General features: G+C 25.1%; 1 protein-coding gene across 1 annotated transcript; it reads left to right on the top strand.

The window, feature by feature from the left end:
• Positions 1 to 8384: 8384 nt before the first annotated feature.
• LOC113869702 (cytochrome P450 71D8-like) lies at positions 8385 to 11473 on the top strand. Its single transcript, XM_027506156.1, has 2 exons — positions 8385 to 9293; positions 10846 to 11473. Exons 1-2 carry the CDS (start codon positions 8385 to 8387, stop codon positions 11467 to 11469), a joined length of 1533 nt encoding a protein of 510 aa, XP_027361957.1. The 3' UTR covers positions 11470 to 11473.
• Positions 11474 to 20526: the final 9053 nt, after the last annotated feature.

Raw genomic sequence — 20526 nt, forward strand, 5'->3', positions numbered from 1 at the left:
AATTATAAAAATATAATAAATATTTTTAAATAAAATTTTATTATTATTAATTACTTATCTTTAATTTTAAAGAATAAAGTTAAAAACATCCTAAAATATATATTAAAAATATAAATATAAATTTGCTATTGATGGGAAGTTTTGAGATTGTTAAATCAGTAGGTTTGATTGACCAAATATACTAAATAGAACTTCTACGTCTTGCTGATATAATATGTCCTTTCTGGCCAGGGCCTGATAATGCTGGAGGAAAAAAATTCCAAATAATAGTCAATTATTCGAGGGACGAGAAATTCTTGATGCATGATGCACGACATTGATTAGTTCGCTATCAAATAATCCTTCCGTTTGATGTTTGACAAAAGAATTAAGAAAAGTATTAAATAAACTTGATTTTAAAATTATAATTATCATTATAGGAAATACTATTATTTAATATTAGACAACAAATATAAGTGTTAAAAATACTTCCATCACTGTAACTATTGTTTAATGTAAACTAAACTGTCATAAGAGGTATTTAATTTGAATTTATATTAATTATATTATGTATTATACTAACATTCAAATACCATTATGTAATTTAATAAACACATAATGTTATGTATACTAATAACTTCATTTTTATTATACATATATGTATTAATAGATATTAATTTATTATATATTATTAATTAAAATCTCAGTATATTATATTTTTTATTAGATTAACTTATATTTTTTATTTCATTAATAATTATAATTGAAATTTTATTTTATGTAAATAGTATGAATCTTTTATAAACAGTAACACGACTTAATTTAAGTAAAATTATTATAACAACAAAATTCTCTTGAACCAAAAACAATCTTTTATTAATTAATCTACGTTTTCAATTATAATAAATAGTTGAAGGCAATTAAAATATTTAAACTAATTCTTTTTTAAATGAGCGAAGTAAAATTACAATTTTACTAGCTTCCTTATATAACAATTATAGCTTTATAAAAAATCCAATTTATTTATAATTATTTTATATTAAAAGATAGAATATTTCTTTTTCAGTTTTAATTCCTTAATTCTATTAAGTGAAAGGAAAAGTAATAATAACATAAAGGATCATGTAATCTAGTATTATATATATTTTTCTAAACATCAATATTTTATTAAAAATATATTCAAATATATTTACATTAATTTTTATTATATGAATTAAAAAATAATTTTAAATTAATATTATATGAATTGAATTTTTATTAAAAATTTAATTTACTCATAAATATAAAAGCATAATTAGCCAGTGGAATTGAAATATCGCATATCTGTGGAATTGACTGGACTGGGTGAATATGTCATTGATGATGGATGGTGGATTTGAAGGCCCAAAATATTTCAAATTAATTGCGCGGTGTTCCGTGACATTTTGAATAGTCAGGTGACTTTTAAGCGCAGAGGAGTAAGCAAAAAGACACTTTGTCAAATTATAAATTAGTAGCATTTATTTAAATTAAACGGATAAGATTTATGGTTGAATAATCTCATTTCAAAACTCTGACTCAAAGCTCCAAGAGCTTTACAAAACAATAAACAATAGCTAAACAGTGAACTACATATACAGGTCTACCTCTTGAAAGTAAACATTTTCTTATCGTTTGTTCAAAATGTATTGATTAAAAGCTTAATATGCATCAAAAATTGATTTTTTAAGAGGGTTCTCTCAGAAGAAGAATTTTAAAAGAGAGAAAAAGGAAATATTTATATTTTAAATAAATATTTAAAATTAATATTCCTTAAAATAAAAAATTATATTATTATCATATATAATTTTTTTATAAAATAAAAAAATATGCACTATTTTTTTCTCTTTTTAAAATTTCATAAACATATTTTAAGAATACTGATTATTTTTTCTTTTTAACATTAATTATATTTAGTGGTTTATGTTGTGTTTATTTTTTATTTTTTGTAGTATCATCAATTTTAACTATAATATATAAACCAACAATTTTTTTAAAACAGTTGCATGACTACCTTAATTAATAAAAAAAAAATATAAATACCAATCTTGTCAATAATTTATGAACCATACTACTCTCAATTTATAAATCATACTATTCTCATTTCTTAAAATATGTTTGAGTATTAAGGTGAGTGGGAGATGAGAGTAGTAGGGGTAGTTAGAGATTAGGGTAGAAGAAAAGGGTTGTTAATAAGTACTAATATTATTAACAATTAAAAAAATATAAATATGTTTTTTCCTCTTTTCTTTTTATGAGAATAAAATTCATTTAAATAAATTTTATATAAATTTTTAAAATATTTTTTACATTTTATTCAAATGAATTTATTTTTAAATGTTTAATTTTTGTTACAATAAAAAATAATTATTACGATATTTATAATTTTAAAAAGTTATTTTATAATTTTTTTAATATTAATGATTATAATTTTGTGATAATTTAAAGACTAGAAAGTATTAATATGTTTTATAATTAAATCAAATTATAATTTTTATTAATATAAAATTAATAATAATTATTATGCTATATATAAAAGAGAATATTAATTCATATCAATTATAAGAAATACAGTAAATATTATAAAAAAATAAAAAAAACATAAAACATAAAACATAAAACATATTTATATTTTATTTTATTTTTAAAATAAAAATCAATCATGCCAATTGTTTACAAATTTCACGTCTCGCAGGTAGGACGGCGTGCTTTTCACCCCGCTAACTTGCTGGAGAGCTGCGGATGTCACTCCATCCGTCGAATCCAAGCCCAATTATCATGAATTATAAACTGTATCTTAAACAATTAACTTTTACTGAATAATTAATAAAAAATAAAAATTAATTATATAATTATAAAAAATAAACAGTAAACTATTAAGATAAAAATAAAATATACAAACTAAAAAAATAAAAATGTATATTTAATAAAATATTAACGCATGATGTGAATGGTTAAAAAGTATTTTTGCATAAATAGATCAACTATTTCTGGATTGAAAAAACAATCATGCTATATTTATCCACATCAATCTTTTACACTACTTCCAATCTATAGAAACATATAATTCTTAATTTTTTTAATTATAACTTATAAAAATTAATGTTAAATATATTAATTATTAACTTATATTTGATATTATATTTTTTAAAATAAAATATAAATTTATGACTTGTATAAATAATGTTTATATATTTTATAAATTATATATTTATTTTTATAAGTAAAAGTTTATAAAAATACGTCGCTATCTTTTCTGACAATGTAGGTTTTTTTATTCAAAGGTTTTACATCGTAGAGATTCAAAATTACGTCACTATCTTTTCCTTTACAATTTGTTCTTCAGATATGACATCATAGCATATTATTATTTTGATTTTTCAAATAATTATAATACTATTTTGTTTTTTTTATCATTTATTATGTTTATTTATATTTTCTTATAATTTATGAGATCTCTCTACCTATTTTACATTCACCAAGTAAACATTAAATAATCTTTTATCTTTTCAAAATATGTTTATACTTTTAACAAATATATACTACTACCCCAACTTTAATATTAATTCTTTTATTATTTCGGATAAAAAGTCAAATTAAAATATGAAGGGACAAAAATATTTTTTAAGTAAACAAAAAATCATAATTCAACTTTTTTTTTTATCATGTGAACAACTCATGAAAATATTTATTTATATGTTAGAAGTTCACTTGTACAAGTAACTCAGAAAATATAATAATTATTATTAACTCATTTGTAATGATTTCTTTAGAACATTTTTTTTCCACACGAAGTACCAAACACCGTCCTTTGAATTCCTCACTTATGATGCATTTTTATAGCACATACCATGCATATTTGAATAAACAGATTAATTCAATATTTATTTAATATATTTTTTATTACAATAAAGTTTGTGTCATTAATGAAACAAAATAAATTAAAAATCTTATTAAGTTTTATTATAGTTAATAAAAAGCATAAAAATCATAAATTAATTTTGCATACCATCAATTTTTTATAAGCTTTTTTTCATAATAAATTTCAACCAAATAAAGATGAATTCGTTTTGAAAGTTTAATGAATTTATATGCGATAAATAGATAGACCAATAAAAGTTTAACACGTGTAAATTATATAAACATGTGTATATTGAACTTGTGTTATATGTTGTCCTGTTTAAATAATTATTGAAATACTTGAGAATTAGAAAATAATCTCAAGACCTATTATTAAAAAAAAAAAAAGAAAAAAGGTCCAAGTCTTTAACTGAGAAATCATTGTATTTTTTTTTTCTATTGAGAAATCATTGTATTGTTAATTTGTTGTATAGCTGTTTCTGTTCTGAAATGTCAAACTTGCATCCTATTGGATTTTGGTATACATAGACGATATATCATACAGATTTTATTTTATTTTAAATCAATCTATTTTAATGTTTTTAAATTAATTTTAAATTTAATTTTGATTAAAATAAATTTTAAATTCAATATTTTATATTAAATTAATTTTAAATCTAATTTTATGTTAAATTAATTTTAAATCTAATTTAAAATTAATTGTTAAAATAAATTGATTCTTAATATATTTACAAATTTAATTTTAAGATAAAATTAATTTGTTTCACTGTACCATTGTATTATATTAATACACTTTATGAAAATTTATTTATTTTTATTAATTATATTATACTTTATAGAAGCTTTTATACAATATTTATTATTTTTAAATTATTTTATTAAAAAATAATAATGCAGTTTAAATTAAAATCTATAAAAATAAATACTGATAATATTAAATAATTAAAAAATATTATTATAATATATTTTAAAAATAAAAAATAATTAAAAATATATATTTTTATACCTTTAAAATAATAGTTATATTTTAAAAAATATTATTTTAAATATTTTTATTATAAAAATTAAGATTAATAAAAAATATTAATCATAAAATATAATTATAAAAAAACTTTGTCAATCAATGTGACGCAAAAATCTAACAAGTTAGAACATAACACTGTAATTTTATCGAATTGAAAAATTATCACATCCGTTTTTCTCATCAATATTTTTAAAATTTCTTTTGTATATGATGAAATAATCTAAAATAATTATTTATTTATTATTTATTATAGTTACTATTCCAACTTTAATATTCTAATTTTATCATTTTTACTTTTTTTTTTCAAATTTAACATTTATTACTGTACATGATAATGATAATAAATATTGTAATATAATAAAATTTTATTTTAAGCTTTGTAGGTATTTATGATTATAAATAACTTTCAATAATTTTTTATTTTAATCCTTAAACTTATATTATACGAATAATATTTTTATTAATTTTTATTATTACATAAAATCAATCTTAAATATCTGAAAAAAATTTAAAATTTAAAATATAAAAAATTCCCAATAATAACATAATACTTTATTTACTTATGCTAACTTTTTTACTAATCCACCAAATAAATTTATATAAAATCTTATCCATAACAAGCATAGAAAATACAAACATCAAAACTATGAGTATATATATATATATATATATATATATATATATATATATATATATATAATATTAAAAAAACTAGTGCATTTAATAAATACAATTTACCCATTTTTTAATAAATGAAATATTTAAATTATATTTGTCAAATACCACTCATTTAAAATAATAATAATACTATGTAATCATATTTCAGACATATAATTTTAGAAAATATTTTTTAAAAATAAAAATATCATATTTTACAAATATAACTTACATTGAATGGTTTATTAAAACATGACATATTTTTTAAAATAAATTAAATATTATATCGTTCAATAACAAAGAGAAATTATATCTTGAATAAAAGAACATAAAACTAAACTACTGAAGTAAAGATATTTTTAGAAATTGAATATAAAAAATATTTTTTCGGTTATGAATACGAAAAAAAATTTTAAAATCCAAGTTAAACATTAAATTTATTTTTTCTCAACAACAAAAATATTACGGACTCATTTAAAAAATTTAACTTGGGTGCACCGATACAGAAAGCTTAACTGAACACAGTAAAAATATATATTTTTTAATCTAAATTCTTTAAAGTCTTGACAAAAATTATAGCTTACGGTAATTTTTTTTCTCAAGGAAAACATATGAAAAAATAAATTTTGTTTAAATTAAAAAATTCATTTAAACAAAAAAATTACTTAAAAAATAGAAAAAGAAAAGAAAAAAAAGAAAAAAAACACAAAGGACTAAAAGTAAAGAGGAGAATGGACGTTGAATGGGAGCAAATGAAAAAAATTACAAAAGAGTATAAAGATAATTTCATTTTCATTTAAATAAAAATAATATTATAAACTATGATTCTTGTCAACTTGTCACATATGCAGAAGGTATGTTTTCATTATTTTTCTTAAAGTTAGGTTATATTATTTGAAATAAATAAATTTCAAATTTTTAAATAAAAAATATATATTAAAATTATATAATAATAATTTTGTTGTGGATTGTGAGAATTTACTACCCAAATAAAAAATAGAAATACATAACCAATCGTAAAGAAAATTGTCGTCCTATCTATTATTGCGTTATTGGAAAGTGTATGTATTAACTATATAACGCCAGAACAAACTGCACAGGAGCAAGTCTATTCAATTACGTACTTATTTGCTGTCAAACTAAGGAAGTGACGTCTGCAACAAATAAAAGTAAAATGTCGAGGCCATATATCTTTGACCAAAAAAACCAGCTCCTATCAAGAACAAGAAGAAAAGTACACCAATGCCAGAGAGACAATCTTGTCTCTAAGGAAGCATGACACTTGCAGGCACCAAAGATATTAAAAAATTTATATAAATTATACTAAATGATTAAATCCATAAATTAAAAAAAAAAAAAACTACAATTTCAAAGTTTTTTTTGTACTGTTTAATCTGATTTTCCTTTCTGTCTATATATTAATAGAATCGAATTAATTTTAATTGAAAATATACTAAAATTTATATAACTTGTTTATTATACTCTTATATAAACATTAATTTAAAAATTATTATATATTTTTATAAAAAATTAAGATTATTTTAACTCTTGATTTATAATAAGATTTAGTATTTTTTGAATAGTTATTTTATTTTATTTATATATTTAATTTTTTAATTTAATAACTATTATTTCTTTAATAATCACTAAAAAAAGATGTACCGGTTTAAAAACTTATTTATATTATAATTAATGAAATTTACTTTAATTGTAAACTAAAACATAACGTATATTCTTTTAATAAAATTTAAAAAAGAAGAAAAATGAATTAACCCATTCAATTCATATTGCCAAAAAAAAAATAATCTAAGACTGATTTCATTAATTCAAATTTTTTATTATTTTAAAATTAAATTATAAGTTTTTTTTTATGATCAAATAATATTTTTTTTATTTTAAAATCGGTACAAATTAATTAAACCATGGCAATCGTACTAGGTGTATCTTTCATATTATTCATGTCCAATACTTCCAAAATATTATTGAACACGTTTAAAAAGGTCAATACTGTACGTAAGTGAATGGTCTAACCTCTATACAAATTATTATACAAATTATTATTACTGTTATCATCATCATACATTTCTAGTGAACAAAAATTGGAGAATTTAAATGATTTAAGAAAAATGACCTGATGTACAAATATTAGTTTCCATTCCTCTCCTCTACTTTAAAAAAGGTAACAAATTTGTTTCTTTATTTTTTGGCGTTCTTTAAATATTTATCGATCTGAATTATGTAAATTTGTTCATTATTTATAAAATAAAAAGAAAAAAGGCCAAACATTTAACAATATTATATGAATTATCATAAAAGGATGTGATGATAACTAAAAAAATGTTGAGTCGGCATCTCGTAATGTTAATTAGATTTGGAAGGTATGCTCCACATGGCTCAGTGATTATTGTTAATTAGATTTGAGGGTTGGCATGGGACTAATCAACAAATTCCCTCCACATGTATATAATGTAAATAACCCATCGATTGTAAGAAACGGCTATATTGTACGTAATGTAAATAATACCAAATAAGATTTTTTAAACACCTAATTGAACTGCATACGTTTCATCGAGTAAAAGAGACAACAGTTATATAACGAGAGGGATTAAAAGAATAATAAAAGTAAAAATAATAATAAAAATACAAGAACGGGATATTTTTAACGATATCGAAGTTGAAATGTAGATATAATATTTTATCTCCAAACTTCAAAAAAATCTACATCATTTGTTGAACTCAATGCACCATGTTCAGATCTTCGTTGTCGTCATTGGAGGATTTTATAAATAGGAACATGTAGCCCCCCGGCAAACAATATCAACATTTAAAGCCAACTCCAAAACCCATGGAAACTCAAGCGTACTTTGTGGTTATTGTCTTCTCCTTGTTCTTGCTATTGTATTGGCTTGCAAAATACTACAAGCCAAAAACCACTCTTAAGAACAAACTCCCCCCTGGGCCAAGGAAGTTACCTATCATTGGGAACCTGCATCAACTAGCATTAACAGGTTCACTTCCACATCGTGCACTTCGAGAACTTGCTCATAAATATGGACCTCTCATGCACCTTCAACTTGGTGAAATTTCTACTGTTGTTGTATCCTCCCCCTGGGTGGCCAAGGAGATAACAAAAACCCATGATCTTGCTTTTGTGCAGAGGCCACATATTGAGTCTGCTCAACTTTTGTCCTATGGGGGAAGAGGCATCGCTTTTGCTCCATATGGTGATTATTGGAGACAAGTGAGGAAGATATGTGTCTCTGAGCTTCTAAGTGTCAAGAGAGTTCAATCGATCTCTTTTATTAGGGAAGATGAGACAGCCAAATTTATAGACTCAATTCGAGCATGTGCAGGTTCATCAATTAATCTTACTAACAAAATTTTCTCGTTGGTAGGTTCTTCTGTTTCCAGGTCAGCATTTGGTCTCAAATCAAAGGATCATGATGAATTTATATATTTGATTAAAAAAATAATAGAAGCTGCGGCAGGATTTGAACTGGCTGATGTGTTTCCTTCCATGAAATTTTTCATAAATTTCTTTACTGGGAGGAAGGCTAGATTGGAGAAGTTGCAAGATCAGATTGACAAAGTCCTGGAAAACATTATCAAACAACATAAAGAAAATAAAATAAGAGCAAAAGGAAACAAAGTTGATGTAGACAACGAAGATCTTGTTGATGTTCTATTGAGAATCCAACAAAGTGACACTCTCGACGTCAAAATAACTGCTAGAAGCATCAAAGCTTTAATATTGGTTAGTAAATGCCGGAAAACACTTCACAGTCTTTTAAATTTGCATGAATGATCCCTCTTTAATTTCCTTTGCTTTTACCCGTCTCTCATATTACAAAATTACGGAGAAAACCATTAACAAGAGTAATTGGTTTTATACATATTGAATGTTGTCCTTAAAGCTGTGTAACAACTCCAGGATTATTTTTTAGGATAAACGTAAGTTTATGAACTCACAGAAATATAATTATTGTTTACTTAATCATAGAAGAAAAGGATAGAAAGACGATAAAAAAGGAGAACAATTATAGGGAGAAAAGGATGAAGCAAAGGGAATAGAGTTACAATTTGTTACTTCATTAGATATATTTATTAAAAAGAGTAATAATTTGTTAACAATATATAGATATTTAATAAGTTAAAATATATCTTATAATTTTATCTCAACAAACTTAAAATAGAATAAATAAAATAAAAATTAATTAAAATAAATTTAATTCTAATAAACTTTTGAAATATATGAAAAGTATCCAACAAGCTATTGGTATACGAAGTTATTTAGACTACAGTTTTCATGTATGTTTCCGGTTGTTCTTATAAAGTATGCTATTGTCTGTATCTTTTCGAGTACCACTTGACAGACTCCACATATTAAAGTTACTGTTCAGAAAAAAAGAAAAAGAAAAGTCAACAAGTAATTGATTCTAAATAATAAAGAAATAATCGTTTCACACCTAAGCGGACTAATACACCCATATGAAAAGAGTGATGGGAAAAAAAACAGACATAGAAAGTAAAAGGTCTCATATATAAATCAGAGAAATAGAATAGAGTGTGAAAATGGTTGAAAAAATGGGTGTGGAATAAAATCTGAACTCTTAACTTACTTAGAGAGTTGAGATGATTATTTCCTAATATAACTTTTAATTAATAACGATAATTATGTCCATGTGTTAGATTCACTGTTTATTTTCAGAGGTGGACATGAGTATATTTATTGTCACTTTAAAATATTTATTATTATTTTTATTCAATAAATATCTATTTAAATCTTTTATTTTTATCTTTGCTAATAAAATTAATAATTAAAAAAAAATTTCTTAATCTAAAGTAACAATAAATATACGAAGGTAAAAATAAATGCTCTTATAAATTACTGTATCAAAACATTAATAAATACAAAAGATCGTGATGTTAATCTTTTAAAAACATCATAATGTATATCTATATATATATATATATATATATATATATATATTGTGTGATGAATTAGAAAGAAAAAAAAAAAAAAAAGAGCCTTTGGTAATTGTTCTATGCGAGGTCCCGTGTTTTGAAATCTACTCGCAATAAGTTATTTGACAATGTCAATAAACATATACTTTTCACTGAAAGTGACTGACAATTATCCACCAAATCATCTCTTATTAAAGCTAATATTTGTTGATAAAAATGAATCAGGGGACCCATTTGACTAATTCTCCTGAAATCAATCTGGCTCCACCATTCACTTAAATGTTATTTTCCTTTTCTTTGCAACACCTATCTTTATGACAATATTATAATTATTTGACCAGGATGTATTTGCTGCTGGAACTGATACTTCAGCATCAACACTAGAGTGGGCTATGGCAGAAATGATGAGAAATCCAAGAGTGAGGGAGAAAGCACAAGCCGAGATAAGAGAAGCATTTGGAGAAAAGGAAATAATTCATGAAGCTGATCTTGAGCAACTTACTTACTTGAAGTTGGTGATCAAAGAGACATTGAGGGTACACCCACCTACTCCTTTATTGCTCCCTAGAGAATGCTCAGAACTAACAATCATTGATGGGTATGAAATACCTGCAAAGACTAAAATCATGGTAAACGTTTGGGCAATTGCAAGAGATCCCCAATATTGGACTGATCCTGAGAGGTTTTTCCCAGAGAGGTTCGATGGCAGTTCTATCGATTTCAAAGGGAATAACTTTGAGTATCTCCCTTTCGGGGCTGGAAGGAGAATGTGTCCTGGCATGACATTTGGTTTAGCCACCATTATGCTTCCATTGGCTCTATTGCTCTATCACTTCAACTGGGAACTCCCTAATGAGATGAAACCTGAGAGTCTGGACATGACTGAACACTTTGGATTGGCTATTGGAAAGGAAAAGGAATTGTGTTTGATTCCCTATGTTTATGATCCTACAGTGCACCATTGACATTCAGCCACTGTGTTAATTTTATGTACTAAGGAAATAAATGCATGAGTTTTATTTCATCTTTAGTGACATGTACTGTTTAAGATTTACGTAGAAATAAAAGCTAGGTTGTCCTACAAACAAAATAGTTTCTGAACAACTTTCGTTTCTTAGGGACAATTGAAAAAGTTTTGTCTCATTTGCTCTTTGATATATTTTTGAGATATGTGTAAATGCGGGAGAACACGAACTTATCAACGACCTGCTTATAAAGGCATCTTGATTTCTCTTCAATTTCTTGTTTTCTTAATCGGAAGAATTCAATAATAAGAGTATAAATATAAATATCTTTAAAATATCGCTAAGGTGGTTTTAATTTATATACAAATAAGCTTTTAATCTGATTGCTTATAAAAAAATTTCAGATGGCGAACAAAAGCGATTGAAAAAAGAGGAAAAACTATATAAAATATAAATTACTAAAAACAAATTAACGAGAGAGTAAATCAATTGATAAGTATTCTCTCTATATATTTATATATTAAGGATATTTTTATTAAATTTATAATTGAATGTTGATTGATCCTATAATGTCATTTGATTTAGTCATATGCCCTTGATCAATAAATCTTTGAAATTATATTCCGTCACTTATATTTTTATTTAATTTTTTTAACTTCATAAAAGGTCGTTATCTTTAATTTTTTTATTAATATTGAAATAAATATCTTTAATTTAGAAATATCAGGTCTACAGTGATGGATGCTTTAAATTTGAAGGTGTACTTCAGAGATTCTTTTTCCATGTCACTTCAATTGGAAATTCTCCAAATGAAACTTGAGAACTTGGATTTGACCAAACGTTTTGAAATGACAATCGGAAGGAAATAAAAAAATATAACTGATAATGAGAAAATGAAATCCGATAAATACCAATACATAGTACGGATATAAGGATTGAAATTAAAATAAATAATTCTTGTGGCTCAGAATCAAAAAAATAAAGAGTGTAGTGTATTAAAAAGTTTGTATCCACAAAACATCTGCCTTAAAATAGATAATAAATAAATGGGAGTTAATATCATTTCAATTATTGTTACAAAAGTAATTAATATTTTTTTAATTAAAAGATATTTTTATCCGGTAATTATTTAAAAAAAAAACTATCAATTCTGTAATAAAACTGCTCATGCCTCACAATGCAAGAGAAGTCATCGATAAAATAGTAAAAATGGTGAATATTTTTGACATTGGATAGTCATTTTGCCTATTTTATAGAGATAAAGAAGACATATTATATCATAACTAGTTTCTGCCAATAAAAAAAATGCAACACCAATAAATCCATGAAAGATTATTTGTAATTGTGACGCTAATTTTGCTTTTTGAATTTACGAGACTCGGACGAACGCAAGGTGAAATTGAGAGAAAGAAAAATAGAAGAAAAAAAAACAGTTATAATTTTTTTAATATTTAATAGGCATATCGCTACCTAGGAATCACAACGATAAAAACAAATTTAAGAAACATAAATTTTAAAAATAAAATATTTTTTAAAAAATAAAAAAAGTTGCTAGTAAAATTTATTTTAAGAAAATCTTAATTTTTTTTTAAAATAGTATATTTTTTAAAATAAAAAATAAGTTCAAAAATTATTTACGAGTAAAAAAAATATTAATAATTTATAACATTTATTTAAATAATAGTTATATTAAATTAATTGAACAAATTTTTTTAAACACTAAATAATAATTATTGTTATTTTTATTTTAAAAAAAAAATAAATTATTTATTGAAATGTTAATTTACAGGTTTAGTTTCGGCTCTTACATATTCTCAAGTGCAATAATAAACTCAAAATCACGTAGTTCTATCAAAATTATTTATAAAATTTGTTGATTAAATTAAGTTTAATAAAAAAAAAAGTTTATTTTGATAGAATTGTAACGTTTAGGATATAAGATAACACAGTTATACATGCATCCTATGATAAATAATATAGAAAGTGAAGAAAGATCACACAACTGTGTTGTAAATTGTTAAAAAATATTTTTATTTATAAATAAAATATTTAAATTTTCATAAATTTGTACTTTGCCATTCAATAAAAATCACCCAAAAAAATATCTTTAAAAATCACTTAAAATTTTAGTCCAAAAATAAAATAAAAATCACTTAAAAAACTTTATTAAAATTGTACCATAAAATAATACAAGCATTCACCTTTCTTTGTTAAATGTTCATAAATTTGAACTTTGCCATTCAATTCCTATACAATAGGATATAGGATATAGACAACGTAATCACTACTAGAAAACTCAAAACTATAGACAGATTTACAAATAAATTTTTTCATTATTACAGACAAATTTTAACATTATAGACGGATTTACAGACGGTTACAGTCTGTTTGTAATAATTCATCTGTAAATACAGACGGAAAAATTCATCTGTATTACAAATGAAAAAAATCTGTCTGTATTACAAAAGGAAATCATTTATGAAATTTAAAAAAAATTGTTTCATTTTTTTATAAACATAATTATTTCTCGCTGTTCCTAATTATCACAATTTATAAACATAATAAAAACTACAAACTTATATATTTAAAATTAAAAGTTATTTATAAAATGTAAAATTAAAATTTCATTACAAAGAAAGAAGTAAACATTTAGAAAAATAATATAAAAAATAAAATAACATTGTATATCACTAATAATCGACGTGATTATTTTTCGAAAAAAAATCGCCATCAGTAGGGGAGGAGTTCGAGGAGGAATGACGAATGGAGCTGAAGATTGGTGGTGTTGGAGCTGGCAGAGGAGGAGGAAGAGGTGTAGAGGTGCTTGCTCTCATGAGCTCAAAGTATGCATGCATCTGTTGCATCTGCATATGCTACTGCTGCATCTGTTGCTGCACGTCCCTTTGCATCCTCGATGCCACCTTCTTCTCTATCTTCTTCTCCATTTTCTTTGCTCACTTCTTCTTTCATGCACTTTCCTTGCTCTTCCACATCTCTTCATTTTGCTTATGCAGTTCTTTATTGAGGGCATAGACCTGAGTGCGGACCATGTCCTCCACTTCCTGAGGTACAAGAGAAGGGACATCTCCTGTGACAGATGCAGGGGATATAGAGTCTGCAAAGCGACTCCCTATGCCGTAAATGCGGCTTTTATAAAGGTCACCCATAGTCTCTGACCATATAGTATCATCATCAACTGACCCTGGATCTTGAGAAGATGCCTCCTCAAGCCTTTGAACATAGTCATCCTATAATTCAATGCAGATAATTATATATTAGTCTCGAAAACTATATAATAAATCAATTATAATAACATATACTGTCAATAAGGATAACTTACATATGTGGCCTGAGATCGTGTATCAACCTTCAAGGTTTTGTCTCCCTTGCAAGTATGTATCTCCTTGAACACCTCTCTATGTGTAGGTGGTCTCTTCAGTGACTTTTCCTACAATTTCAATTAAATCACCGTCTCACTCATTAATTATAGATTGAATAAAATAAATTTTAAAATAAAATTAAAAATTACATACCAAGTTCGCTTTAGTGCCAGCCAAAGTCGTAGAACCATCAGTATACAATGATCCTCCTTTTAAGGATGCCCTATTTGTCTTGGTCTTTACGGAGAGATTTTTAAACTCATCCGTACCCCAATACTCCTGCAAGACATGAAGGAAGTTGGATGCTATCCAATCAGCAGATGACGGATCTTGACGGACCTCAGTGTACATCTGTCTTAGTCGCTTCGCAATGCGACTCTTCTATGCCTTGAAAATCATCTTTTCATCCTAGGGGGAATGGAGAAGTTGCTCTACATAAATACAATTTCATTAAAAGAATTACAAGAAACAATATCTAATTACACTTAGCTGGAATTAATTAACTGTTATTACCTTCCAATCTTTGAACCATTCTATCTTTGTATCCTTAGGCACCTTTGCAAAACTTGTGTAAGGCGCATCAAACATCTTCTTAATGGTATCTATTACCTGGTGGAGACCCTTCTGTGGTGGAATCTAACTTAACATATAATAAAATAATACAATTATTATAACTTGTTTAAAACAAATAGAGTTATTATTCATATTTTAAATTTAACTTACCAAGTAGACTCATACCATCTTAAAGTTGGAAGCGATCTAAATGATGCCGGGGTCTGTGATGACTGCTGCCCACTTACAGCTGGGACAACAGTAGATCCCTCACTTGTGCCCTGTGTAGAAGGAGGTTGTGTGGCATGTGTAGTCGACAGTGAAGGGGGAAGAGCAACATACCTAGGGTTGGGTACCATGATAAACTGTTCTTGTCTCCTATCCTGCGAGGTTTGCATAATAGTTGGTGTGAAAGTGGAAGTGGGAGCGGTAGGTGAAGCAGCGTTGCCACGATTATGACACTGAGTAACACCTTTTTTACCTTTACCTGCCATATCTGAAACTAATATAATATATGTTTAGAGACCAAATACACAAATACACAATATTGTATCAACCTTTTATTTTATATTACACAAATTTCTAATGTAAATTTTGGTAGAATCTCTCCTAATATATGAATATTTTCTTATATTTGTTTACACTTAATAAAACAAATTTTTAATGTAAATTTTGGCAGAATCTCTTCTAATATATGAATATTTCTCTATATTTGTTTACACTTAATACAACAAATTTCTAATGTAAATTTTAGTAGAATTTTCCCTAATATATAAATATTTCCCTATATTTGTTTACACTTAATACAACAAATTTCTAATGTAAATTTTGGTAGAATATCCGCTAATATATGAATATTTCTCTATATTTGTTTACACTTAATACAACAAATTTCTAATAGAAATTTTGGTAGAATCTCCCCTAATATATGAATATTTTCCTATATTTGTTTACATTTAATACAACAAATTTCTAATGCAAATTTCAGCAGAATCTTCCATAATATATTAATATTTTCTTATATTTGTTTACACGTACTTAATACATAAATCTAAATTTTCTTTACACATAATCTATATATTATGTAATAATCTATTAATCAATGCATAAAAAACATACACATTACAATCTTAAACCGTTCTAGAGAACATCCCCTTATAACTCCACAACATGCATACTCTGCAAACACAAACAATCTAGCAGCACACAATAATCAGGTTCGAAAAAGGACCTCTACGCCCTTCCTCCCAATCATACAATCTCCAATCTTACAACTCTATGTTAAAAAATTTAAGTCTCTAAAATACATCAAAAATAAAAAAAACTAAACCGATTAAAAGTTAGAGTATTGTACCAGAAACACAATGATGCAAATTATCTTTCAAATGGATGCTCCAATCACTCGCAAAGGCCAAAAAACGGAAGCTCCTTGAGAGAGAGATTTATAAAAAATGAGAAAGGGGGAGACACAAATTTATGGGTTTCAGACATTACAGACAGAAAAATTTGTTTGTAAATGGTTTAATGAAATGGTGCGTTTTAAAGATCCAGTTATAAACAGATTTTTCTGTCTGTAAATTCGTCAAGTCCATTTACAGATGGAAAAATCCGTCTGTAAATTACCACATGAAATGTCGGTTAAAAAGGGCAATATTTACAGACGGAAAAATCCGTCTGTAACTCCTGCTCCAAATTTTCCTCCCTTTTTCAAATTATAGACGAAAAAATCTGTTTGTAATTCCTGTCTATATTGTTTCGCGCCAAATGACGGGCAAACTACAGACGGATTTTTCAAAAAAAATTTTTAAAAAAAAACTACAAATCTGTCTGTATTACAGACGGATAAAAATTCATTTGTAATATCTGTCTATAATCAGCGCTTTTCTAGTACTGAATAATGATTAATGATTAATGATAGATGATAGATTAGATTGATTGAATAAAAGATTAAAAAAAATAAAATAAAGCTAGAACCTTGTGTACAATTTTAATTTTTTAAACTTTTAAACGTGAAGCACTAAAGTTTTTGCTACCATTTATATCATCAAGATGCTAAATCATGCTTTTTCAAATACTAACGATAATAAGAGAAAGAGAGAAAAGAGAAAGAAAGAAAAAACAACAAGAAAGTATATCAAGTTTTTTTTTTTTTTTTTTTTTTTTTTGTAGTAGTGAACTTTACAATAAAAATAAAGATATCGTGAGAGAAGAATGAGGTACGAGAAAAAGAACAAATTAAAAGATTCTTTATTCACTTAGTTTAATAGGTTTATTTTTTTCTTTTTTTTATTAAATGTCATGAGTTGAGCATTTCATGTATAACAAGAAATATAAATATAAATAAAATATATTAAAATTAAATTTTTGTAAAGATTTTCAATGATCTGTAAATAATAAAAATATTTAGTTTTGCTTCTTGCTTTTCCTGTATTTTCTTTTTTTTTCTCGAGATCTTCAAAGTTATCTCTTTAAAGATTTCTTTTTTGCTTTAAAGAAAATTTTGTTATTGTCTTCTAAAAAATTTTGTTGCTTCCTCTCCAAAAATTAGTTGTCGTCCTTTCTAGATCTCTCTTTCATATTTATATTGACCTTCATTTTGTACTTTTAGGATTTTTATAAAATGTCAAAAAAATTGCATTTTTTCTTTTCTCATATTGAATATAAACCTGCATAATTTCTTTCAGGAACTAAATTAATTTTTTGTTTTTTTTCTAATTTTTTATGTTAAAATAACTATTATTTATCTTTTTAATATATACTTAAAAATAAATAAATAAAATTTGAGAGAAAAAAATTAGTATTCACATAGATGAAAAAATAAAACTATATTTCATTTATATGAAAATAAAATAGAGAATAATTAAAATATTTTAAAAATTTAAAATATTTTAAACTTTTGTTGCAAGATTTTTTTTATTTAAATTAGTATATTAGTATCTTAATTTTTAGTTTTGTTTTCTTTTAGTCCTTTAAATTTTTTTATTTTAATTTCTTAATTTACAAAATATATAAAATATTTTTTGTAAAATTATGAAATTTTATTAAAAAAGTACTTATTATTTTCTTTCTTTGTACCTCATCTAATTTTTTGGTTGTTTTTTTTTTCCTTCCTCTCTTATCTTCCATTTATTTCAGGTGACCTTAACTCAACATTATATTAAATATGAGTTGTTTTAGCTTAACATTCAACTAGTAAATTTTAGACAATACTTTTGAAGTGGATATGTCTCAGCGCATTCTCCACTTATAAAGAAATTGTTATCTAACTCAACACTCACTGCACCGAAAAGGGTACTTCTTATTTTGTTAGTCATATTTGTTTCAAACTACTAAATTTATGATTGACAATAAACATACTCTCTCAACATTCACGGGATGAAGAATACAAAAGGTAAATGAATGATTTGTATTTTATGTGTTTTTCATATATCTACAAAAAATAGAAAAGGAGATTGAGAAGAGAAATAAGACCCAAACTAAGAAATAAGACCCTAGAGTTACTTGTAGAGGGGGAGTCCAATAACATAAATATATAGTAGACACCATATTAATGTGCATGAGATAAGGAAAAAAAAAAGTAAAAAAAAGGTAACAAAAAAATCTCGTAAAAAATATATTATATCTTCAATGAGTTTACATACAGAGAAATGATGAATTGTGATTTTTTTTAATAAAGATAACATTTTTATAGAAAAGACTTATTTAAAATAATTTTAAAATTAAGTGATCAAAATAAAAAATAATAAATGATTAAATTAAATTTTAATTTTATTAATTTACTCTACTTTATAATTAAAAAATATTTTTCTCTCTATATATATAACAAAAATGATCAATATAGCGTACGGTGTAAATATGTATCGGGCCATGAAGTATTTCTCCTATTGCTCAAACAAAATGCAAGCTCTGGGCCCGGTCACAAGGGTCATGGTTGCTTCATTATATCTTTTCATCGCATAGGATCTTAGTTGATGAAATGCAAATTTATGTACATTGGGTGGTAGAGACATGAATCTGTTGCTGCAGCAACTGAGAATGAGCAATTACCGTGTGACAGAATCTAACATATTTTATTCAATTCGGTGATGACTGGTGAGGATGAGACTGGCATTCGGCGCTACCAAGCCACGGTCTTTCATGGCGATGGGATTATAAAAATATACTCAGGCTGCTCTTTGACCCCCAAAAATATATACTTCGGCTGCTCTGAAATCTGCTGCTTCCGTGTTCCCCTTTGAATAATGTTATTTCAACGTTTCATTCTCATTTGACCCAACAAAATAATTCATTCTCACATTAATCTTTTGTTTAGATGACTGAAATGTATATCGGATTTCTTTATTTTTCTTTTACTAAAATTAATACAAGATAAAGAGTAAGACAATAAGCGAAATATAAAATAAAATGAGTGTAATAATAATAAAAAGGACACCAACCAGAAACCAATCAATTATCAAGTTCACTTCCCGAAGTTCATGCATAATCCTGCAATCTCAACTTTAATCAGAGAAAACTGATGATCAATGCAATAAAAAACCATGGTTTTGCTTCCTTCCCACTTCTATTATAACGTGCTTCATTCTTAAAATGGTTTTCTTTACTAAAAAAATATAAGAAATGAAATCCATGCTATATTCCTTGACTTTTTCTTTTACTAAGCATTAACATTTTATTAAGAAAAAATTTAGAATACGAGCAATATTCTAACTATTACAACTTTTAAAAAAATTAATAATATATGTCAATAAATTATTAATCTATTTTATATATATAATTGATTTTCTCAAATGTTCTGCTTCAATTTACTTCTAAGATATATATCTCAAATATTTGTACCATGCTTTGATCCTTTTATAGATTAAATCGAACTCATAATTTGGAGTAATGTTTCTTCCTCCTTACTTTACAAAGTGCATTCTTAATATTAATTCTTTTCTGCTGCCTCAACAACAACATTAGATTGATGGGAACCTAGTCTTTGGCTCAATACATGGTTAGCCTCGTTTGATTCATGAGAAGGGTCATTAGATTTACCAATAAACTTTTTTTGTGTCACATCCTTGCTTCTTGTCGGTCACCTATCAATAACATCCACCATAATCTTTCATCAGCTCCCATATCTCAC

The sequence above is a fragment of the Abrus precatorius genome, unplaced genomic scaffold, assembly GCF_003935025.1.
Source record: "Abrus precatorius isolate BTA unplaced genomic scaffold, Abrus_2018 Scaffold6, whole genome shotgun sequence".
In the NCBI taxonomy this organism is placed as follows: Eukaryota; Viridiplantae; Streptophyta; class Magnoliopsida; order Fabales; family Fabaceae; genus Abrus; species Abrus precatorius.